Source organism: Oryctolagus cuniculus, chromosome 2 (assembly GCF_051225735.1).
Source record: "Oryctolagus cuniculus isolate XC-2025 breed Fujian yellow rabbit chromosome 2, ASM5122573v1, whole genome shotgun sequence".
Classification (NCBI taxonomy): Eukaryota; Metazoa; Chordata; class Mammalia; order Lagomorpha; family Leporidae; genus Oryctolagus; species Oryctolagus cuniculus.
The window spans coordinates 76,367,434-76,393,879 of NC_142868.1; the positions used below are offsets into that span (position 1 = coordinate 76,367,434).

The following is a 26,446-nucleotide window of genomic DNA, read 5'->3' on the forward strand; positions in this document are numbered from 1 at the left end:
CTTTTCCTTGTGACTTCTCTTTTTTCTTTAACATCCTAAATGGGAAGAGGAATGAATTATCTGACAATTTTAGATTTTGCAAACTTGTACAATGATGAAAGTGTTATTGAAATACATTGCTAAGAAAAATTTTCAACACACAAATGTGTCATTTCCTTTCTTCATGGACCAGACGCTGAAATACTATGAGATAAAGATTTTAGGTTTCAATTGTACAGAGGGAACTGGATAAATCAGTGCTGCCTTACTTAGGACTCACGGTAAAAGAGGTTAATTTTAATGTTTTTCCCAATATTATTTCTATTGATTGTATGTATGTGCTCTGTGTTTGTGATATAGGATAGATAATATATTATCAATAATTCTAGTACTGATAATTTACTCTGTTACTAATAATTTGGTTTGGCTGTCTTAAACAAAAAAATAATTCTGCTAAGACTTCTATGAGTACAAATATATGTGTATATATATATATATAAATCTATGTGAAATACACTAAAGATTTTGTGTTTGAACTAGGAAAAGATTTTGGCTATGTAATGATGCATATTTTACTAAAATACTGGTTTACTCAAAGTCTAATTTAATAAATTTCAGTCATTCTCCTTTCCTTCCTTAGTTTTTGAGTAACATTTTTGGCTTTAACCTAATGCCTTTTGTTCTGTTTACTTGCTCATATAGCAAATATTGGCTGGAAATCTATTATACACACTTCATTGAACTAGAGGCAGGGAAGAGATTAAAAAAGTACAATTTGTCTTCACAACTTGATGATCTAAATCATGTATCCAAATTGCACTTAAGTGGCATGAAAGTGTTATAGATAAATATTATAAAGATATAGGAGAAGATGAAAATCCTTCAAGAAGGAAACGGACTACCCAAAAAACAAACACAATCTCTTCATGGGAATGTTGGAATTTAGGTTCACCTTGAACAATGAGTTAGATTTACACAGTACAAAATGGGGTTGACATTCTCATTGGCCATGAGGCTATGTATGGTTTATGCAGTGACTATGACTTCTATGCAGTGGTTCGGAGACGATATTCTTTCTGGGAGTACACAGACTGCCTAGTGTTCAAATCCCTCCTCCCCACTCCCTTGCATTGTGATATTGAGCAGTAACTTACACATTCTAGTCTTGGTTTCCTAAGCTGTAAAATAGAGAAAATGCTACTATATTTCATGGAGTGGTTGTGAGGATAAAATACGGAAAATCATATAAACTTGGGATTTTCAAATAATGGTGAATCACTTATTGATGTTTTTCTGTGTTAGATGATTGTGTTTATCTCACAATAATTTGTTAATATTGTAATAATATTTTATGTTCATAAAGAAACTGCAATTCAAAAAAGTTAAAAATGTTGTCTAAGTTCACATGGATAGATAATAGCATAGCCAATATTCAAATCTAGATTTCAGATGCAAAAATTGATGCTGCTTGTCCATTACTACCAAGGAAGACTACAGTGGCATCAGACAAAATGTGAATGTTTCCATTTCTTTATAGAATGCTTCTTACAGAAAGATAGCTTAAGAGCAGAGCTGCTGGTTTCACAAGTATGTTAATTTTGTTTTTGTTAGATGTATGTTTATTTTTAATAGTATTTAAAAATTAGAATTTTGTCTTCAAAAAGAAGTAATGTTACAAGGTTACTACTTATTCAAAATCTTAAAGTTCAAACTGACCTTAAGAATTACATGACAAATTTAAACAGGGACAAGTTTTGGAATAAAGAATATATGTCAAATATGAACAGACAAAGGGTAAATACATATTACATGTAAAGAGCTTATTTACATACACTTGGACACATATATTAAAAGAAAGCTCCACTGGGGATGTAAGAGCAGGGTAACTGTCTAGATAATAACCCAAGAAAGAGAGAAAGAAAAAATTACACAGGTATCTAAACTAAGTATTCTAAACTAAGAATTATTAGCCTATAGTAATTAATTGATTTTAAAATTGTCACACTTACACATGACAAATATTTATAAGTTTCACAATATTTTTTAAAGAGCAGTTAGGCAGTAGATACCTGATGACTCAACCTATGGTTACTTCTCCTAAAGGAACATTTTTAAATAATGAATTATGAAAATATTTCCAATACCATTACTTATTTTAGTAAAATATTGCCTTCCAAAAGAAAGAGAAAAAATTTTAAAAAGAAAGAATTCCATTGCAGGATAATGGCTTATAGATGAGAAGCATATATTTGTTGAATTTTTATGTAGCTCATTATTTTAGATTTGAAAGAGTCATTTAAAGTATGAAAATACTAAGACACATCTAAGGGAAATGCATGAAAACAAATGTCATGGATACCATGCCCTCAGCAATGTGACATATGTAACATGGAACCTACATAAAAAGACTCAAATTTAATATGGAAAATGATTATTTTTTTCTATGCTATCACAGTAGACTGACAAATTATACCCTAAGTTCTCATTAATTCACTCTAATATTGTTTTATAAAAACTGAAGGAAATAACTGGTATAGTTCCAAGCAAGTTAACCTTGAAATTCTTTCATTAGAGTTTTCCTGTTGTATCTTCTGTAAACTCTTCATGCACTTTATAAAATGCTGATATCGCAGAAATGTGTTTCACTTCTCATGAGAATGTACTTTTAATGAATTACACAAATGCAAAAGATTACATAAACCTTTACCAGTGTGTTCACATTTGGTGAGAGAAGTAACTTTATTTGAAGTTATTTTTTCCTCATAAATTTGGAAGTGACATGTAAACACAAGAAGGACATGAATTGTTTATTGGCTTCTCAAAGACCTCACATGTGGGTGTATTCTGACACTACTAAAAAACATTGTAATTATGATAGCCTGAGTAAAGTGCTGAGATAATTTGATTCTAATAATAAGTGGCTCTGAAACAAAATAGGGACATTAAAGACTTTTTTGTTTCATTTGGCTAATTACATGCAATCAAGAGACTTCAAATGTGTAAAATATTTTTTTTAAAATTTTCACATGAGTGAAATACAAACTTTTCTTGAGATATAAGTCAAGGCATGGAATCCAGTCATCTTGCTAAATATTTTATCTTTTATGAGGGGCCATGAAAAAGTTTGTGGAAGAATAGAATCAAAAGAAAAGTTCATGTTAGTGTGAAAAAACTTTTGATATTATGCATGTTTTTTTATTTTTTTTAAAAAAGGTTTATTTATTTGAAAGTCAGAGTTACACTGAGAGAAGAGAGGCAGAGAGAGAGAGAGAGAGAGAGAGAGAGGTCTTCTGTCCAATGGTTCACTCCCCAATTGCCCGCAATAGCCAGATCTGCACTGCACTGATCCAAAGCCAGGAGTCAGGAGCTTCTTCCAGATCTGGTGCAGGGGCCCAAGGACTTGGGCCATCTTCTACTGCTTTCCCAGGCCATAGCAGAGAGCTGGATCGGAAGAGGAGCAGGAGATGTAAATATAAACAATATTTCCTATTGTTTATATTTTGTTAAAGTGCTGTGTTTTGACATTTGTTATTCCATATGGGATGCCAGCACTTCAGTCCAGGGTGTTAGCATGCTGTGCCACAGCACTGACCTTGATCTGCATAGTTTTTTCATAATACACATAATAAATAATAGTATTTCATGATATACACTTTCATAATATGCACTTTTTGAAGACCCTTTATAGTTGTGCATGTAGTTTTTAATATTATGTATGCAATGAGCATCTTCTAAGTGTCAGGGACTCTCTAGTACTGAAACAAAGAGATGTAAATCCGGTGTTGTGGATCTAAGTTAACTAAGAGCTGATGTGCAATAGGTGAGGCAAAGGAAGAAAATGTATTGTGTGTTGGCTATATCGTGTGTTAGGGTGGAAAAACAAGCCGGGAAGGGAAACAAAATGGAGCAGGTTTTAATTTAAGATGGATCGGAAAGAGGCCTGGATTCGTCAGGGCCTGAGTGCGATGGGAAACAGTTGGGGAGTGTTGAGCAAGAGAGTGACGTGCTCAGAGCCTCACTCTGGAGGTGTGTGCACAATGAAATCCACACAAGAAGATGTGAGGGTGAAGGTGGGAAGCCAGAGAGAGAGATATTAAAATAGCCAAGGGCGGAAAAATGAGGGGGCTTGGACAGGATGTTGGGCTTGGACAGTGATGAGGAGTCAGTTTTTTCATAGAGTTTGAAAACAAACCAGCAGGGGGCATTGTGGCACAGTGTGTTCAGGCCCACATGGGATGCCTGGATCCCAAGTCAGAGTACCAGCACAAGTCCCTGCACCTCTGCTTCCAATGCAGCTTCTTGCTGAATGAGCTCCTTGGGAAGCAGCAGATGATGGCTAAGGTAGTTGGGTACCCACCGCCCACATGGAGTTCCTAATTTCTGGCTTCAGCCTGGCTCAGACTGACTGTTACAGGCATTCAGGGAGTGAACCACTGGATAAAAGATATTCTCATTCTCTCTCTCTCTCTTTCTCTCTCTCTCTCTCTCTCTCTCTATCTCTCTCTCTCCCCTTTCCTCCCCCGTTCCCTCCCCTGTCCCCCAACTTAGAAATCTAAGTCGAGTGTTATTTGGCAGGTGCATCAATGAATCTGAGGTTGAAAAGTCTTGTGCAGAAGATGTGAATGTAAGGGTCATTAGCTTTCTAGATGATGTTAAGCAAGAAGGGTAATGAGATCACTGAGAGATTGGATACAGATAGAGAAAAGAGAAGAACTGAACCCTGGCATACTCTGGTGTTAAAAGTTTGGGGAGATGAAGAGGAATACCTATGAAACTCTAAAATCTCTTCACTGTACTGTCTTAGTCCAGCACCGGTGTCTCTCTTCTCAGTACAAAAACATGAGCGGGACTAGATCTCTGGGGGATAGCAAGGCCTTACATTTTTACACATGTCCTACTTATCTCTCTGGTCTGCTTCTGCCTCCACTGCACAAGTGAAACAGCTCAGAATCCCTATAGCAGGTTGTAGATGTCCTGGTATGCCTTGAAATCCCCCTATTTATTTGGTGTTAAAGTTGCTGACCTTGACTGCCTCCTGATTTTCTCTTGAAGTGTCACAAAACTTCCTTTGGTACTAGTCTTCTTCCCTCACTCACTGACTAAATGTTTGTTCTCTTGTTTATATCTCTCATATTTTTTCCTGAAAAATATTTCCTATTGTTTATATTTTGTTAAAGTGCTGTGTTTTGACATTTGTTATTGATTCTTTTAGTTTCCTCCTCTTTTTTTAATGCTCTTGGATTTCCCCTTAATTTCCTATTCCATTGCTACTGTTCAAGGTGCCTGGCTGAGTTAGATAAAACATAAGCTGAAACCCCCAAAATTGGGATAAAGTGGAAGGACTGGATTCTGGAAGTCAGGAGTTGTCAGGTGATCCAAGAAGGGTCTTGTACGTGAGTGGTCTGGAATAAATCACTGACTTCTGGATTCTGCACTTTGCTAGCTCCTGTCTCCATCTTACTATATGCCTGACTATCATATTCCACAATATTAATAAAGGATATGCTGGCACCAAGAACCCTGGAGAAAGAAAAGTTAAGTTCATGTGGAAAGTTCATCGTTGTCTTTATCTACATTTTTAAAACTTTTTGTTTGTATGAAGTGAACACATTTCATGTATTTCATATATATAGGTTTAAGAGCATAATGATACTTCTCACCCTACCTTCCCTCCTGCCCATGCTCCCAATCCCCCTTCGCCTTCCTTATTTTTTCTTTTAATTTTTACAATGATCTGCTTGCAGTTTATTTTATATTCACCAGTTTAACCCTCCACTAAATAAAGAATCTCGCAAATATTAACTAGCAAAACCACTATTCCTCAAGTGTATAGACAAGGGCTGTACACAATAATCAAATCTAAATCTTTTCTGAGATATGGGATCTAGTGGACAAATTAACTTGGTCAGCATAAAGGAACTAGTTCATATCACTGAAGCAGATTATGTTCCTAGAAAGAGTATGAAGACTAGAAAAAAGAAAGTAATGACAGAAAATGCCAACAATCCTATAACAGTATTTACATTTAAGCTAATCTTCTTTATATCAGTGTTTCATACAGTTCATGATGAACCAGCTCCTCCTGTTCATTGCTGCGGAAAACAAACAATTCTTCCGATGATATGCCAGGGCAGCCAAAGGGAAAAAAATCATTAATTTTTCCATCCTGTTGAGTTTTAGTGTTTGTCTCCTTGCCAAATCCTTTAGCCTTTCAGGAGTAGTGTGTGAGATCAAGATCACAGAAAATACATATTAAGAAAAAAGCTGTGTATGGACTTCAAAACTTTTTACAAAATCATAAAGTTATTCTTTTTTGTAGTTTATTTTCATCTACATGAAGGACAGAGAGAGAGAGAGAGAGGGAGATCTTTCATCAGCTGGTTCATTCCCCAATTCCTACAATACCCAGGGCTGGGCCAGCCAAATTCAGGAGCCTAGAACACCATCCAAGTCTCCCATGTAAGTGGCAGAGGTCCAAGAACTTGAACCATCATCTGCTGCCTCCCAGGGTGCTTTAGCAGGAAGCTTGATTGAAAAGTAGTGGCTTAACCCAGTGTGCCACAATGTTCTCTCATTAAACTTATCTCTTAATTCTGTTTATTTTTTAATGAAACCTTTGTTTATTTTTACATTTATTTATTTATTTGAAAGTTAGAATTGCAAAGAGAGGAGAGACAGAGAGATCTTTGTCTGCTGATTTGCTCCCTATTTGGCTGCAACCACCAGGACTGGGCCAAGCCAAAGCTAAAGCCAGGAGCTTCCTCCAGGTCTCCTACGTGGGTATCAGAGCCCAAGCACTTGGACCATCCAATGCCTTTTCAAGGCCATCAGCAGGGATCTGGATTGGAAGTGGAACAGCCAGAACATGAACTGGCACCTATATGGGATGCCAGCATTGTAGACAGCAGCTTTACTCTCTACTCCACAATGCTGGTCCCAAATGAACTCTTTGAAGTACCCTTAAAGACCAGATATAATCAGTTAGCTAAAGCAATTGTCACTGGCTAGAGAGTTTTGTTTGTAAGTGTGTTAAGAGGTCTGCCCAAGAAACAACTATTTAAAATATAGTAATCTACAGTATGTTTATTATAAAATATAGTAATCTATATTTTATTATCTCTGTAAACAAAGAAGGAAAAGGGATCATAGATCAGAATTTAAAGAGCTCCATTTCTATATCAGTGTGGAAGGAAGAAAAACAAAATATTTAGTAGATCATTTATATATAAATATAATTATATGTATTATATATAATATATATTAGTGTTACTGGTAATATTGAAGCAAAAATAATTTTTAATTTGTATAGGCAGCAATTTCAAAGTTGTACTTAGAATAGCTTGTGAAAGCCAGACTGATACACAGAAACAGAAAAATGTAAGAAGAGGGTGATGTGTCGGGTAACACCAGTAACAAGCCTGTCCAGGTTCTTCAGCTGGGTCCTGTGTCTGGAGTTCCTGCTTCACTGATGCTAATCCACTCTACGGTCCCATGTTGTTTATGCTTTCATGCCATTGACCAAATTTTCCATCTTGAAATAATCTTCTCACCCCACATATCTGCTATTTGTTCTGCCCTGATAAATTAACACCTTTTCTATGATCTTACCTTGGACACCCACTTTACCAATAGAGTTAATCATTCTCTTTTGATTATGCCTTTGCCTCTGAGCATAAATCTCAATGTCAGTGAATATTTACACAGATTTTAGTCTTACCCATTAGTGCATAAGATCTTTGGTGGATGAGATTATTCCATGTACATTGATCATGGCATCCTGCTTTTTTGCACAGTGCTTGATATAATGACTTGATAAGAGGACTTGATGCAATGATGGAGCAAATACACAGTTAAAAATATTTTTGCTGCTTTATTGAACCCAGGATAGATCAATGGATTATCATTCTGGAATTACCATTTTTCTCCTCTCTTTAAAATAATAAAACATTTAAGCTTTATTGTTAGAAGCATTCATACAGTGTTTAGTAAAGGTTTGTAATGCATGTTTAAAGAAATATAAACACAGCTAATGATTTGAGAGACACCACCCCAAAGAATTTGTATTGTTGTGGAAGCTCATGAAGATTGCTTTTGTGACAACAAATGTTCAGTTAAGTCTTGTCCACAAATGGCTCAAGGCAAATATTGCAGATAAACTGTCCAGTTCTTGCCTTTCCATCCACATTCAGATGCATGTTAAGCAGTGGTTCTCAGAGCTGGGCATCTGGAAAAACAGAGATGAGGCTTTGAGAGGGGCACACCAGGAGGAACAGACATTATTAATTATTAATGACCAAAAGGCATTATTGATATTTGGAAGCTGCCAATCAGGGCTGATAAACATCCTACACAACTAGGACTATTCCAAATAAAAAGGAATTGTCCTAACAAATACATTGGTATTGCTTCCATGAAAACTGCAAGGGGATGTGGCCAAAGCTAGTTGCCAAAGCAGCCTGACAAGATGAAAACAAAAGCATGTTATGAGCAAGCTTGAGGCAGTGTCTCAACAGTATAACTCAGAACCCAAGAATGTGTCAAAACAGATAATAGCGTAAAATAGAAAAAAAGGAAGAGAGAAATCTGAATCATGGACAAAAATCTGTTTGCTAAGAATTTTTCTGTTAGACCAAGTACAACTCTTTGGTCCTTCTGTCTTCCAAATATCTATCTTATTTCAGAAACAAAAGGCAGATAAGGTATGAGCTTAATTTCTTACCAAAGACAGTTCAGATCATTCATTAAACACATTTGTTATGTTCTATGTTCCAGTTGCTTTAGTCTCTAGAGATTTAAGGTAGAATGAAACTAGACACAGTTCCTGACCTTCTGTAGTTCACAGTCTACAGATAATTAAATTCAAAAGTTTTCATTTTTTTCTAAAATATTTGTTCCTGTAAGTCAGAGTAAGTTATCTGAGATGTTTCCTTAACATTTAAGTGGAAATGGAGTCAGAATTTCTCAAATGGGATGACAAAGGCAAACAAAAAGGGAAAACAGGCAAACAAAAGGGAAAACAGCTAGCAGACAGTCTAAAAGGAAAATATTTTTGGTATGTCCCAAATATACACGGACATGTGCTTTATTAGGCCATATTTATAAACCATTCAAAGTTTCTTAGTTTTTTTCATTTGTTTTGCTTATTGAAGAAAATGGCTATTCAACACTAAATGATAGCACAAATTAAAAATGAGTAAACAGAATTGGAGTCTAGATTTAAATAACTCAGTTTTTATTTTCACAATAGTTTTCTCAATTTTTTCTTTCACTTTGCCGGTGTCTGAATAAAGAGATGACTTAGATCCTGTATCTATTCAACTATATCCCTTTCTCTCATAGATCAACAAATAATTTATGGAAAGCAATATTCAGAAATGATGCATGTACAGATATTGGCATGTCAATGCTAAGTAAAGAATCCCCTTAGTAATTTAAAAAAATATATATGGCCGGGAGTTGAGTCATATCCTTACCTGTCAATGCCTCAAAGCAGAATAGATATTTGCATAAAAATGATGGCCCTTCATTTCCTGGACTGGATTTGAGTGTGGTGTCCTGGAGCTGCCAGTGCTGGATTAAGTCCATAACTCAGCATTAGAGGAAATCAGAAATGATCAAAAGATGTTGGTGTAATGCCAACGCTATCAATCAAATGAACTGAACTGTGTTCAACAAAAAAAGTCATACACTTTCTTTTCATGTAAAATGTTCTCAAAATGTGGCCTTCAGATTAACAATAGCACCATCCTTTTAGGATTTGTAAGAATTGTAAATTTGTGACTGCTACCACAACTGCCAGAAAATTGGGGGTGACGCTTGTCAATTTCTTTTTATTGAGCCTTCAAATAACACCAGTCCATATCAAAGAGACTTAGGCATAGACTATGTCAAAGAATATAAATTATGCTTAAAAGGAGCAAGTACGCTGGCGCCGCGGCTCACTAGGCTAATCCTCCACCTAGCGGTGCCGGCACACCGGGTTCTAGTCCCGGTCGGGGCACCAGATTCTGTCCCGGTTGCCCCTCTTCCAGGCCAGCTCTCTGCTGTGGCCCAGGAGGGCAGTGGAGGATGGCCCAAGTGCTTGGGCCCTGCACCCCATGGGAGACCAGAATAAGCACCTGGCTCCTGCCTTCGGATCGGTGCAGTGTGCCGGCCGCACCGCGGTGGCCATTGTGGGGTGAACCAACGGCAAAGGAAGACCTTTCTCTCTCTCTGTCTCTCTCTCTCACTATCCACTCTTGCCTGTGGAAAAAAAAAAAAAAAAAAAAAAGGCGCCCTGGCTTGCTGGGCTGCTTGGGGCCGGCGGGACCGTGAGCATCGTCTACATCTTCGGAAACAACCCTGTGGATGAAAACGGTGCCAAGATTCCTGATGAGTTCGACAATGATCCGATTCTGGTACAGCAGCTGCGCCGGACCTACAAATATTTCAAGGACTACAGACAGATGATCATCCAGCCCACCAGCCCCTGCCTCCTGCCAGACCCCCTGCGGGAGCCCTACTACCAGCCGCCCTACACGCTCGTCCTGGAGCTCACTGGCGTTCTCTTGCACCCTGAGCGGTCGCTGGCCACAGGCTGGAGGTTTAAGAAGCGCCCAGGCATCGAGACGCTGTTCCAGCAGCTCGCCCCTCTGTATGAAATCGTCATCTTCACGTCAGAGACCGGCATGACTGCGTTCCCGCTCATCGACAGCGTGGACCCCCACGGCTTCATCTCCTACCGCCTGTTCCGGGATGCCACACGATACATGGATGGGCACCACGTGAAGGACATTTCCTGTCTGAATCGGGACCCAGCCCGCGTGGTGCTTGTGGACTGCAAGAAGGAAGCCTTCCGCCTACAGCCGTAAAACAGCCCTGGGATGGCAACTCCGATGACCGGGTCTTGTTGGACTTGTCTGCCTTTCTCAAGACCATTGCCCTGAACGGCGTGGAGGACGTGCGCACTGTGCTGGAGCACTACGCCCTGGAGGACGACCCCCTGGAGGCTTTCAAACAGCGCCAGAGCCGGCTAGAGCAGGAGGAACAGCAGCGCATGGCCGAGCTCTCCAAGTCCAACAAGCAGAACCTCTTCTTCGGCTCTAGTGTTGCCTCTAGTGTACAATGAGAAAAATTCTGGAAAAAAAAAAAAAAAAAAAGGAAAAGAAAGAAAAGAGGAAGAGGAAGAAATAAGAATGAGAATTGCAAGGAAAACTCAGTTTCCCATGTGATTCCTAATCTTGTGACTAGACTTTTTCTTTTTTTTTTCTTTTTTATTACTTTTTTAAAAACTGAATTAATTCATTTTTTAAGGAATGCAAACTTCATGTTTACAACTTTAGGAATATAGTTATTCTTCCCACCATAGCTACCCTCCCACCCACACTCCCTCCCCTCCTTCTCCTCCCTTTCCCCTTCCTAGTCCCATTCTCCATTAAGATTCATTTTCAATTAACTTTGTATACAGAAGACCAACTCTGTACTAAGTAAAGATTTCAACAATTTGCACACACACACACACACACACAGGAACTGGGAACAAGTATCACATTTAACTCTGATAATACAACTCATTGAGGAAAGAGGTCTTCCATGGGAAGTTAGTGCACAATGACTCCTGTTGTTAATTTAACAATTAATACTCTTATGTGTGACATCAGCAACCACCCAAGGCTCTTGACACGAGCAACCTAGGTTATGGAAGCCTTTTGAATCCACAAACTCCGTCAATATTTAGACAAGTCCATTAGCAAAATGGAAGTTCTCTCCTCCCTTTAGAGAAAAGTACCTCCTCCTTTGATGGTTACTTCTTTCTGTTGGGTTGGGATCTCACTCACAGACATCCTTCATGTAAAATATTTTTTTGCCATCGTGTCTTGGCTTTCCATGCCTGAAATGCTGTCATGGACTTTTCAGCCAGACCAAGAAGCCTTAGAGGCTTATTCTGTGGTCAGAGAATTACATAAAGCAATTGTCATTCTGTGAGTCTGCTGTGTGGACTGCTTCTCATGTTGGAACATTATCTCCTTTTTAATTCTCTCTACTGTAATTACCCCACACTTGATCCTATTTATATGGTCATTTTAACACTTAATCCTATCTATATGTTCACTTAAAAACTTAATATGATCACTTTAACACTTAAGATTACATTTTTTATCACCAAGCTCAATGGAATTTGGGGTTCCATGACAAGTTTTTAAACTGTGCCCTTAGAAGTAAGTCCTTAGGAATATATGCAGAAGTATACAGATTTACAGTTACAAACTTCCTCCTCCCTCTCTTATTCCCACTCTTATTTGTTTTTTTTTATAACTTTTATTTAATGAATATAAATTTCCAAAGTACAGCCTATGGATTACAATGGCTTCCCCGCATAACGTCCCTCCCACCCGCAACCCTCCCCTTTCCCACTCCCTCTCCCCTTCCATTCACATCAAGATTCATTTTCGATTCTCTTTCTATACAGAAGATCAGTTTAGCATACATTAAGTAAAGATTTCAACAGTTTGCTCCCACACAGAAACATAAAGTGAAAAATACTATTTGAGTACTAGTTATAGCATTAAATCTCAATGTACAGCACACTAAGGACAGAGATCCTACATGAGGAGTAAGTGCACAGTGACTCCTGTTGTTGACTTAACAAATTGACATTCTTGTTTATGGCATCAGTAATCACCCTAGGCTCTTGTCATGAGCTGCCAAGGCTATGGAAGCCCCCTGAGTTCACCGACTCTGATCATATTTAGACAAGGCCATGATCAAAGTGAAAGTTCTCTCCTCCCTTCAGAGAAAGGTACCTCCTCCTTTGATGGCCTGTTCTTACCACTGGGATCTCACTCACGGAGATCTTTCATTTAGGTTTTTTTTGTTTGTTTGTTTTTGTTTTTTTTTCCCCAGAGTGTCTTGGCTTTCCATGCCTGAAATACTCTCATGGGCTTTTCAGCCAGATCCGCATGCCTTAAGGGCTGATTCTGAGGCCAGAGTGCTGTTTAGGACATCTGCCATTCTATGGGTCTGCTGTGTATCTCACTTCCCATGTTGGATCGTTCTCTCCTTTTTTGTTCTATCAGCTAGTATTTGCAGACACTATTCTTGTTTATGTGATCCCTTTGGTTGTTAGTCCTATCATTATGATCAATTGTGAACAGGAATTGATCACTGGGACTAGTGAGATGGAATTGGTACATGCCACCTTGATGGGATTGAATTGGAATCCCCTGGTATGTTTCTAACTCTACCATTTGAGGTATGTCAGCTTGAGCATGTCCCAAATTGCACACCTCTTCCCTCTCTTATTCCCACTCTTATATTTAACAGCGATCACTTTTCAGTTAAGTTTCAGCACTTAAGAAGAATTGTGTATTGATTACAGTATTCAACCAAAAGTATTAAGTAGAACAAACAAAAAAAAATACTAAGAGGGATAACATATTAAGTTGTTCATCAACAGTCGGGGCGAGGGCTGATCAAGTCACCATTTCTCACAGTGTTCATTTCACTTTAACAGGTTTCCTTTTTGGTGCTCAGTTAGTTGTCACCTTACTGAGATCCATCCTCAATTGACTTTATACACATATGATTAACTCTATGTTAAGAGTTCAACAAATAGTATGAAGAAAAAAGAATGCAAAAACAAACAAAACTGTTTCACTACAGTCAAGACAAGGGCAACTCAAGTCATCCCTTCTGGAAGTGTCAATTTTGCTTCTGCAGATTTCGTTTTTGGTGCTCTAATAGTTCTCATAGATCAAGAAGAACATATGGTATTTGTCCCTTTGGAACTGGCTTATTTCACTAAGTATGATATTTTCCAGATACATCTATTTTGTTGCAAATGACCAGATTTTTTCAGGGATCATTTCTATAGTTCACTACCAGACTTTTTCTAAAATGCAATACAAATGCCAGGGCCCAGACATGGACCATAGCAGGTGGGGCACTGCCTGCACATTCCATGTGAAGGCTGGTTCCAGTCCCAGCTATTCCGCTTCTGATCCAGCTCTCTGCTATGGCCTGGGAAAGCAGTGGAAGATGGCCTAAGTGCTTGGGCCCCTGCACCTGGGTGGGAGACCCAGAAGAAGAAGCTCCTGGCTCCTGGCTTCAGATCGGCACAATTCCGGCAGTGTGGCTATCTGGGGAGTGAACCAGCAGATGAAAGACTTCTCTCTCTCCCTCTCTCTCTCTCCCTCTCTCTCCCTCCCACCTTCCCTCCCTCTCTCTCCCTCCCTCCTTCCCTCCCTCTCTCTCCGTCCCTGCCTTTGCCTCTGCCTCTCTGTGGCTCTGCCTTTCAAATAAATAAATCTTGAAAAAAAAAATCCTATGGCAAGAAAAGATTGGCTCCTGAAGTTATATTTAGCATACTCAATTCAAAACCTTTGATAAAAGATTACAGAAAATATTTGTTTCAAATGTGCATATCACTTTGTTCTGAAAGAAATTGCCTGTCACTTGCAAAATAGTTAAATATCTCTTGTTACACTCAACATATAGCCACAAACACAAATACACATTTGTACATACAAAGATATAAGAGCTATTTTCAAATAAGTCTTTTTATGTTAAAATAAAAAAAATTGATAAGTATTATATATTATTATATATGATGGATGCATGTATTTAATTAACTGTATACTTTCCTTGTTAATGTCGAATTTTAATTATAAATTTCAATTGAGACATTATGCAAAAAGCCTTAGCTGTTTCATCTGGAACTAATATAGTTTCCATGTGTTGACAGGAGCATGGCGCAGTGGGACAGCTTCACTGATCAACAGGAGGACACTGATAGCTGTTCAGAATCTGTGAAGTTTGATGCTCGCTCCAATACAGCTTTGCTTCCCCCAAGTAAGTAGAAGGGGAAAGGGTGCTATGGAGTTGATTGTTCTTAGAGTTATTGACAGTATATAAAATTATAGCCTTAGGCTTGCTTCAATGTATATGGATATTAAAATAATATTTTGGGGCAGGTACTTGTCAGTGATTAGTACATCCTGTGGAACACCCACATCCTACAGCAGAGTGCCTGGGTTTGAGTCCCAGTTCTGCTTGCGATTCCAGATTCCTGATGCTGTGCACTCTGGGAAGCAGCAGGTGATAAATAATTTCTGTTGTTGGGTCTCTGCCACCCGCATGAGTCATCCAGATTGAGTTCCCTGCCCAGTCCCAGCTGTTGAAGGCATATATGGAGTGAACCAGCGGATGGAAGATCTCTCTCACTTCCTTTCTCAATCTCTCTTTACCTTTCAAATGCATAAACATAAATAAAATGTTTATTTGATAAATTGATCTACTACTCCCTTGAGGACAGAGATGGCAACAATCCTTGTATTGGGGCTCACTCTAAAATGAGGCCACTTGAACTTGATTACATATGCAAAGACCTCACTTTCAGAGAAGGTCACCTTACAGCTAGTTGGTATTGGGACTTCAGTACATCTCTGTGGAGCACATGATTCAACCCAAGACAGCACTGATGTAGGTATCTGTACAGATGACAGTTAGGGTTATAAAGCAGCAGTATCATGCTGTATTTGGACAGGCTCCTTTATGCTGGCAAGACAGAATTGCTTCTAATTTTGCAGCACGTGGGAGGATGAATACACAGCACCAGAGTGATGGCTGGAGAAGAGTCAGAGAGAAAATTCAGTTAGGGGAGGAGGCACTTAGGAAGCTAAGGGGTCATGCACGAGTCCTTCCATAGGCAAACCTGGAAAACAGACCATGGCCCCAGGTCTTGTGTGCTGTGCAAAGGATGAACAAGAGGAAGAGCAGCAGTGTGACAGGGAAAGACAATCATAAAATCTGTTACAGTCAGAGGTGGTGGGGGCCTGGGAGGCACTGGGAGCAGGGAAAAGGCAACAGAAGCTTGAGAGCCATTGAGAGGGTTCCAAGGACTCAGGTTTCAGGCTTAGTCAGACTGGCAGGCAGAATCTGTCACCTAGATTTTGTCATCTTGTTCTCTGTCTTTTTACTTAAATATATTTTTCTTTCTTTACTTTTAAAACAATTTATCTTCATTTTCTTTCAATATTTTGTATAACATTATTGAAGATCTAAAATTTAGAATTTTATAATATGAAAGAAAACTCTACTTGTTTTTCATTACATGATAAAAGCAGTGAGCACAGGAAATAAATTTTTAATTTTAAAAAATTATTTATATTTTGTTTTTACTTGAGAGGGACAGACATCCTGAGGAAGAGAGAGAGAGGGAGAGATCTTCCAATCCCTGATTCACTCTCTAAATTTCTACAACAGCTGAAGCTCAGCCAGGAAAGCCAGAAGCCAGGATCCACATCTTGGTCTCCCATGTTAGTGGCAGGGACCCAAGTACCTGACCCATCACCTGCTGCCTCCCAGGATCTGCATTAGCAGGAAGCTGGAGCTGGAAGCAGAACCAAGACTCAAACGTTATAGGACGCAGAAGTCCGAAGACATGTTCTTAACCATTGTACCAAACACCTGCCCTGGAATATTTTTGTTGAGAGGCAGAGAGACATAAAGAAAGAAGAGAGAGACAGAGACAGACAGTGAGAGCTCCCATCTGGTGATTCACTGGATAAATGACCCCTACAGCTGGATGTTGGCCCAACAGAAGCCAGGAGCCAGAACTCAATCCAGTTCTCCCACATGAGTGATAGGAACCTAATTACTTATGACATCACTGTTACCTCCAATTTGTGCATTAGTGGGAAGCTGGAATCAGGAGCCAAAGGCAGGTATCAAATCGCATCACTTCAATATGGGACGTGGACAGTCTTAACTGGCATCTTAACAGGCAGCCTAGGACATTTTTAATGGATGTTTTATACACATTGTCAGAGAACGGTCTTGCTCATTTACTAAGTTTCTTCTCTAAATCAATTTACCTCTCCTACAATTAGCATCCTATTATATGAGTCACAATTCTATATGAATGTGTAAAAATAAAAGATTACTGTTATTAATAAATTCTAAAATATCTAGAGAATAGGCTTCATCCATCCATTCCAAAGTTCAGACAACATATAAATCATTGTAGGTCACCAATTTGATTCTTTTACATTGCATTCTGAAGAGGTCTCCAGATATAACACTATTGAGATAGAGTTAAAAATTAATATTGAATTTGTTAAAATTAATTAAAATTAAAAAAATGGAAAAATTACCTAGTAGTCATGGACAATAAATATCCCTGTTTTCTGATTTAAAAATAGGAACCAATCTATAGGTATATTCAGTCATGTGTCCCTTTACAACAGGGAGATCGTCATTAGGCAATTTCACAAAGGTGTGAAAATTATGCCATCTACTTACACAAACCTGGATGGTGGAGCTCAGTCACTATGTGTGATGTGGCTGTAACATGCAAAACACAGTATACTCTTTTACAGTAAATTTAAAAATATGTAGTATAATAAGTATATCCTAAATAATGGTAAAATCGATATGAAACATACAAGAGAGTGGCCTACTCATCTATGATTACCATGTAAGATGCTCTGTATGTAATTGTACACGCTGTACTTTTATACAACTGGCAGTGCAACCCATTTGTTTACACACATATCACCACCAACGAGGGCAGTGCATCGGGTTGTCTCCCATACTACTAGGTGACGGGGGTTTTTCAGCTCCATTGTAATCTTGCAAGGCCACCACCATATGTGAGGTCTATACTTGACTGAAACATCATTTTGTAGTGCATGACTATAGTTGATTTAGGAACTGATTTTTACCCAGAATATATTCTTGTGAGAAATACACTGAAAAGTGAAATTCATGTTTGCATCTATCAGAATCATAGTAAAATTTACCAACTAATACCCCAAAATGAGACAAATATAACTAGAGGACCCTAGGAATGTTTCTGTGGATGTTTAGCAAAGAGAAAAAATAAATCAGATATCCATAATAATATATGTATTGGCTTTTCTCGTGACTATGCCATTGCTTCCTATTGGATAAATGAAGGCCTGTATGTTTGCTCCCTTTTTTATTCCAATAGACTTGACTGTAAAAATGTAATGCATGATTGCAAACTTTAATCAGTGATGTGTACATTTGGCACAACAGATAAGATGCCTGCATCTCCTATCAGAGTTGTTGGGTTCATTGCTCAGCACTACTCAGAACTCCAGCTTCCTGCTAGTGCACACCTTTGGCTACAGTAGGCTATGTTTCACACACTTGACTCCCTGCCACCCTCGGGAGATCCAGATGGAGTTCTTGGTCTCTGGTTTTAGCCTGGCCTAGTTTCAGCTCTTGTGAGCGTTTGAGGAGTGAAGCAGTGAATCTCTGATCTCTTTTTTTCTCTCTGCTTTTTAAAATATATAAAATAAATAAAAGATATAAAATAAATAAAATAGATAAAATAAAATAATGCCTTTATAAAAACTTAAATAGGCCGGCGCCGCGGCTCACTAGGCTTATCCTCCGCCTGTGGCGCCGGCACCCCGGGTTCTAGTCCCGGTCGGGGCGCCGGATTCTGTCCTGGTTGCTCCTCTTCCAGGCCAGCTCTCTGCTGTGGCCCAGGAAGGCAGTGGAGGATGGCCCAAGTGCTTGGGCCCTGTAGCCACACGGGAGACCAGGAGGAAGCACCTGGCTCCTGGCTTCGGATCGGCGCCGGCGGTACCAGCCACTTAGAGGGTGAACCAATGGAAAAAGGAGGACCTTTCTCTCTATCTCTCTCTCGCTGTCTAACTCTGCCTGTCCAAAAAAAAAAAAAACTTAAATAAGAAAAAGTTTCCTAATGGTAGATTGGGCTTTTTTCTTTATTTTTCTTTCTTTATTTATTTTAGATCCTAAAAATGGCCCTCCACTTCAAGAAAAGCTGAAATCCTTCAAAGCTGCACTGATTGCCCTTTATCTCCTTGTGTTTGCTGTTCTCATTCCTATCATCGCAATAATGGCAGGTACAGTGTTCCAGAGCTGTGGAACTTGGCAGCTCACCTCACAAATTACTTACTGTAAAACCACAAACAAGGTGTTCAGCGTCTTGTGTATTTGATATTGGTAAGAAAAAACTTCATAGCACAGAGTATTTCTGAAATTTTAAAAAAAATCTGCAATGTTAAATGGAAATGCATTTAAAAAAATTAGAATAAAAACCAAATTGAGAAGAGTAAGAGTGAAATGTAGATATGTGAAACTAAGAAGAAAAAGGTAAGATCATTTCAAAACTGTATTATCCTCTAAAGTCCAATATACTCCTAGTGATGGGCCACAAATTTCATGATAAGCATTCTAGCTGTCAATGTGAAGACAAACATGATCATTTGCATTAACAATGCCTATAATATAAAAAAGTCTTTTGTTCTGAAAATCTACTCCTAGTACTGAGAGCCGAAGGAGATATTCCCGAGAGTCTTCGAAGAGAGAAGACCTTGAAAAATAATGGCCTACATCTCATTAATATTCTTAGAGTTTACACAGCTATATTGGCCTACATCTCATTAATATTCTCACAGTTTACACAGCTACATGTTTCATAGGGCTATTATTGAAAACATCTATAAAGATAACCCAGTAGCTTCCTGTCAAAGAAAAAAAAATATGAGAATATATAATTTGGGCTCAGTGTGATAGTCTGCAGTACACATTTCTTTGGAGAGTTTATTTAACTTGAACTGGGATAGATTTGAGTACTTCCACGAGGATAGGTGTTTTGTATGTACCTCAAGCAAATATGCAAATATTCTTTTCCTAGTATCACTTTTTATGGGTTTGATGAATCCTGATTGGCATTTGAATTTATATGCCTTGTAGCAGTCTCCTTCTCTTTGGCTGGTACAATGTCTGGCCATGTGCTCTAATAGGAGATAGGGTGAGAATAAGACACATTTTTAAGTGCACACTGTTTAACAAGAAAATGCCCCTAAGCACAAGGCCAAACTTCTGGGGCTAGGAGTGCTGTAAGGGGAATATTCCAAAGCAAAGCCAACAGTCCATTCAGAAAGAAATGCTAATGAAAACAGTTGTAATAATAGCTATCATCTTGTGAGTATTTACCTCAGGCACTTGGCAATAAACTTTTCCTAGATTATTTGAAAGAAGTTTTACAGTTGCCCGCTAAGTACATGGAATCATTATCCTTAGTTTTCCCACACACAAAAACTGAGACTTGCTCAGTACTGGAACCGGACTTCTCACTATAAATTTTGAATTCTAATCTCTGTGCTCCACTATCTCCCAGCATAATTGGGATTTTATAACAAAATATGATGAGCTAGTAAAAAAGTAAAACAAAGGTATCATAATTTGGTTCAGAAAAATTTTTTATACAGGGGAAAATTAGCTCCAATTTTGGCTATTAAAAAGAAAGAAACCATTACACTTGGTGAAATAAACCAGCCCCAAGAAGACAGATACCGTATTTTCTCTAATCTGAGGTAACTAATAGAGTAACATATTGAAGTGAAATAGACATTTTGAAATCCCACGATTATTTACAGCCCTTCTCTCTGCTGTTGAGGAACAGTGTTTTGTTTTTTTCTTTCATACTATTTTTTGAACTCTTGCTTAGTGTACAATTAACTATATGATAATTAAGTAAATTGGAAATAGATCTTTGTAAAAAAATAAGAGTGGAAATGTGAAAGGGAGGAGGAGGAAGGGTTGGAGCGTGGGCGGGAGAGAAGGTAGTGTTCCTAAATCTGTATATATGAAGTACATGAAACTTGTACAACTTAAATCACATTTTTTTAAAAAAGGAACCAGAAACCTAACAATAACAAGCAAACCATGCAAACTGTAGCTGTGTAAATAAAAGGATTTGATGTGTTCCGCACTGAGCAATCTCCTGATGGAAGAAGGCTCTCTGTGTTATCTGTGTATATGCTTGTCTATGGTTAGAGATGCAGGACAGATACCTTTCTGTTGGACTTATTAGTCATAAGCCTGTGCAAAATTTGAGAAAATTTCATCACTCGGCAAACCAGGAACTGCAGAGCCAGGCCCAGGGATTGCAGCCTCTAATAAGGCCATGCAGAATGCAGACGGAAGTCTGCAAGGAAGTCAGGATTCTATCCAACTTAAAAATCCCCAACCTTCTAGAAAATACTACCGAGTCAAGACATTTGTTCTAGAGTTGACAGTGAGTGATCTGAAGAAGTCTGTTTCTTAAAACTATACTGCATACCTACTAGGATTAAGGAAAAGCTGAAAGAGTTCCAGTTTTGTTAGTTCACATCAGTACCAGATTCAACAGAATTTGGGATAGAACTCATGTGTTTCTTACGCCTTACTAATAAAGAATTAACAATTCATTAACAACTTTAAGTCATAGATCAGAATATTTTTCAAAAAGGAACCAAAATACCATAGTTATCTACATTTGCCTTTGAAACCTTACAAATGTAGACTATATATATTCCTAAAAGTAGAAGTTTCTCTGTTTTGCCAAGTATGAATTAATAGGTGAAATAAGCAATATTTTCTTTATTTAAATCTGTAAGCAAACTGTAGCCTGTACCATTAACTTAAGTTTGATTCGTTTTCAAATTAAAAATTATGGTTCATATGACCTTTTGTCAAAGCAGGTCTTCCTTTTCCACTTGGTTTTCAGTGGAAATAAAACCAGATGTTTGAGTTATTAGAGCAATATGCCTAGAAAAATAAAGCAGCCAGCTCCAGAAAATTTTTAAATTATACAGTATTAATTCACTACAGTTAATCAATACTGGGCACTGTAGATTTTTAATTCATAGATCTTATATCCAAAATGATAATATCAAAAAACTCTGAAAATTAAGTATCTCTAATAGTTATTATGTGCCAGAAAGTTATCTAGGTACTTTACATAGCACCTGCATTGGAGACCAGGAGAAGCACCTGGCTCCTGGCTTCGGATCAGCGCGATGCGTCGGCCGCAGCGTGCCGGCCGCCACGGCCATTGGAGAGTGAACCAACGGCAAAGGAAGACCTTTCTCTCTGTCTCTCTCTCTCACTGAGCACTCTGCCTGTCCAAAAAAAAAAAAAAATCATTTAATTATTTAAACACCGACCTTTAGTGTTTCATTTATAGCAATAGAAGCACTGACAATTGAGTAACTTGTCCAGCATTACAACTTGAGATCCAATTATTAGCCCAGAATCTAGAATCTTAACTGTTACCTAAAAGCAATAATCATCACTAATGGAAAATTTTTCTGGATCAATTTTAAAATAATGTTGAAAAAATTGTTTGTTTGGTGTTATGATAGTTAATGTTAAATTCTATTCCCAGTTTTTATTTATTTTCAGTTACCCCAACAGTGCTTTATACATAGCAGGTACTTCATCAACAAGCCATAAATTACTACAGCCATGAATGAAGAATCAGTTCAAAACCTATTCCCTTTACCAAGTTTAATAAAAGTGATTCAGTGACGAAATATACCTTGCTAATTTGTTATTAAGGGTAGAAAAAAATACCACACAGTCAATATGGGAGAACTATTGTAGGTAATATCACAATGTTGTCACCCATAATTTATTAATCAAAATAAGTTAGTAGCAAAGGAATGTAACTAGGAAGAATATGATACAACACAGTTTGAAATTGGAGTTTAATTGCATATGTATTGTATTACTTTTTCTCAGTATAATAATAGCAACAATAGCAGCTACCATCAAAAAGCTGCTTTAAGTCAAATGAGTGACTAGAGTGGATTCTGTAGCTACGGTAGTATTTTTCATGTATAAAGCAGTTTATAGAATAGAATTTTCATATTTGCTAATTCGTCTATGGTGGGAATTATTTGCAAGCTTTATTCCATCTGTGCTCAGCACCATGTTGAGGGAGGCATCTTATTGCCTTTATTGAGGACATCTTAGCAAGAAGACAGAAAGTAACCCAGCTGTAAAGTGAACAGTGCAGCTGGATTCTAGAATGAGGCACTTTGGTCATTTATGTGACAGGTACCTGAAGATAGGGATAAATGTTTTCATATGTTGCCTCATTCGTCTCTCTGAAATCCCATTAACATTTTTACTCAAAAAACCAAAAGATTCAAGTGTAACTTATATATAGATATTATAGATATGTTTTAAATCATACAAGGTTATTCTATGTATTGGTTCATGTCATGTATGGGAAATGTCATGTAGTCAGCTTAATATGAAAGTGACTAATACACACACTCACATATATATATATGTATATATATTTAGGGAAGCTATAAATACAAAAGGATTAAGAGAAATACAGATAAGCAATATAGCTTTAATCATCACTGATTCATGCCAAAATGGTGCTTAACACTTTTTATTGCATATAATTTTGTAATATTTTCATTTGCATAATTAGTGTTTACAGCTTTAATTTTTTTAAAGCTATAGAACCTATTGCTCTAGACCATTTCAGAATAGCTTATTTTGAGAGCATATGCCCATTTGAAAATATTTATCACCAGCTCAGTATGTTCTCCAAATGCCATTTAATAGAATTGTCTTCTTCAGGAAATAGATAATCACAAGGTTGCTCATCAAAACACTGAATATATGATTGAAAACAGGCAAACTAAATGTAGGGATTTTATTGTATACATTTAGTATATCTATATGTAGAATACAATATAGTTAATTTAGTTGAATAATGTTATTATGGAAAATATTTATGATTAGCATTAAAGTAGTTGCCAGACTGTATATAAAGGGAAGCGGGATACACAGCAGACTCATAGAATGGCAGATGTCCTAAATAGCACTCTGGCCTCAGAATCAGCCCTTAAGTCATTCGGATCTGGCTGAAGAGCCCGTTAGAGTATTTTAGGCATGTAAAGCCAAGACACTCTGGCCAAAACAAAACAAAACAAAAACACCTAAATGAAAGATCTGCAAGTGAGATCCCAGTGGAAAGAACAGGCCATCAAAGGAGGTACCTTTCTCTGAAGGGAGGAGAGAACTTCCACTTTGACTATGACCTTGTCTAAATAAGATCTGAGTCAGCAAACTCAAAAGCCTTGGCAACTCATGACAAGAGCCTAGGGAGATTACTGACGCCATAAACAAGAGTGTCAATTTGTTAAGTCAACAATAGGAGTCACTGTGCACTTACTCCTCATGTAGGATCTCTGTCCTTAATGTGTTGTTCATTGTGAATTATTGCTATAACTAGTATTCAAACAGTATTTTACACTTTATGTTTCTGTGTGGGTGCAAACTGTTGAAATTTTTACTTGATATATACTAAATTGATCTTCTGTATATAAAGAAAATTGAAAATGAAAAAAAAATCCCTTCTTATATAATATCAATGTTCCAATAGAAAGAGAGCTAGATTTGACACCAAATTTTAGTCTGATCAGGCTAATAAGATGTAAATTAATATTTCATAGTTATCTATATTTTCTAAATTTTCAACTATTATTATATACTTTTAATAAATAAAAGTCTTACAACTATTTTAGAACAAATATTTGCCCAATTTCCTGCTCTACCCAGTATGAGTTAGGCCTGCATAAACTGAAAATGATAGTTCTTTTCCAGCTGAAGTGATAAACTGAGGAACACACACCAACAATTTATTCTTACAGTGAGTGATAATGCTACGGCCAACTATTGTTTTGGTTATCATCATCATTGCTTTGACATTTGACACAATAACTTTAGAAACCATATTTAGCATTATTTTATCCTAACAACAGTTCTATCGATTAGGTTACAAGATATTTCATAGTATACAGAATATTTTTACCAACTGTCAAAGAAAGTTATTCATATGAATAACTGCTCAAAAATAATGACATAATTCTCAAATAAATTCAAATATAAAGTGAGAAAGGGAGAGTGTATGCTTCCCAGTGATATATTTAGTGTGATTCACACATTGCGTATTTAAAATAAATACTTGATTTAAGCTGACATTCGAAATGTTGTAATGGAATGGAATAAAAATGGAATCATATGGAATTGTGTGGTGGATGTATTTAAGGATACGAGCCATGACTTACTTTATTTTTATTTAAATATGCAGCTCAACTCCTGAAGTGGGAAATGAAGAATTGCACAGTTGGTTCAATTAATGCAAACAGTGTATCCTCCAGTCTCCTGGGAAGAGGAAATGACAGTGAAGATGAAGTGAGATTTCGAGAAGTTGTTATGGAACACATTAGCAAGATGGAGAAAAGAATCCAATATATTTCAGATACTGAAGAAAATCTCGTAGATTCAGAGCATTTTCAAAATTTCAGTGTGACAACTGATCAACGATTTGCTGATGTTCTTCTCCAACTAAGTACCTTGGTTCCCACAGTCCAGGGACATGGGAATGCCGTAGATGAAATCACCAGGTCCTTAATAAGTCTGAATACCACGCTGCTTGATTTGCACCTCTATGTAGAAACACTGAATGTCAAATTCCAGGAGAATACACTTAAAGGGCAAGAGGTAAGAATTGTTATATTGGAAGGTCACATGATGGAATTGAAGCCATGTAGGTCCTGTCTCTTCAGGCAGTACAAAAAAGCAATAGTGGAAAAAGCCTGTTTCAACATCATTCTATTTACTTTCTTCCCTCTAAATCTTACCAGAAGGTGTCAAATGGATTTACCCAGTGCCTCCTTTGGATTCCCAGCAAAAGGGCAGTCTTCTTTCTGTTTGATAGAGAATTTCTTAATATTTTTTTTTGCAAATACTAGCAAAGTGCGTTGTTAGGTTGTCTAAACCAGTTGTTACTTTGAGACTATCTTAATGTGTCTGAAGAGGTACACATTGCGTATTTGTGTATTTTACAACAGACCCAGTATTTCTTCATTGTCAAAGGAAAGCAACCTTATTTACATGGACACCTCACACACTCTAGATTTTGAAATAATTTATTTTTCCTCTCCTAGGAAGTACAAGTTTTTGTGTGTGCAGATGACTATACACAAAAAAATTACATTTTGAATAATGTGTACTTCTTATGAGCATAGGATCATTATAGAATAATGCTTATTACCATCTTAGGATCAACTAAACATTAAGTTTTCTACTTTGATGCAAAGTATAATATTACGTAAACTTTGGGAAAGACAGCAATGAGAAAAGCACTATTACAATCAGTCTGTAGAATATAGAATCAAATATCCCCATATATTACTGCCAAGAGAGTGAAACTAGCTATCTACAAAGTTTTCTTTGTAAAGGATAAGATGGAAATGCAGGCTGTTGGGATCATTTGCTTCTGCCTCAACAACTCAAGGCCACAACGGGAGCTTGAAAGCAACCTAGATAATGTGTAGACAAATGAGCCAAGCTGTGATTACAATATTTATCTACAAAAGCAGGTCATGGGTTGAATTTGGCCCATAGACCATAATTCAGAATTCTGCTCTTGACTATACTGTGGTCAACCATGATTAAGATCTGGGTTACTTTGTGCTGATGATAAAGAAATTAGAAGTAAATCATTCATTTTAAAATCATATTTCATTGAATAATTATATATTTTTCTTTTCATAATAATAAATATTTGACTAAAATCTCATTGCCTCTGTGAAAGATAATCTTCCTGTTATAAAATATCTAAGACCTAGGATCA

The 26,446-nt window shown here is 37.4% G+C and overlaps 1 protein-coding gene and 1 pseudogene across 1 annotated transcript in view; both read left to right on the forward strand.

The window, feature by feature from the left end:
* Positions 1-248: 248 nt before the first annotated feature.
* MSR1 (macrophage scavenger receptor 1) overlaps positions 249-26,446 on the forward strand; it is a gene marked incomplete at its 3' end in the record, with an annotated part of 84,106 nt that continues 57,908 nt past the window's right edge. The window contains 4 exon segments of the mRNA NM_001082248.1: positions 249-260; positions 14,702-14,808; positions 18,744-18,857; positions 24,899-25,311. Of these exon segments, the coding sequence (NP_001075717.1) occupies positions 14,706-14,808; positions 18,744-18,857; positions 24,899-25,311 (630 nt within the window). The 5' untranslated portion in view covers positions 249-260; positions 14,702-14,705.
* LOC100340985 (mitochondrial import inner membrane translocase subunit TIM50 pseudogene) lies at positions 10,248-11,086 on the forward strand (annotated as a pseudogene).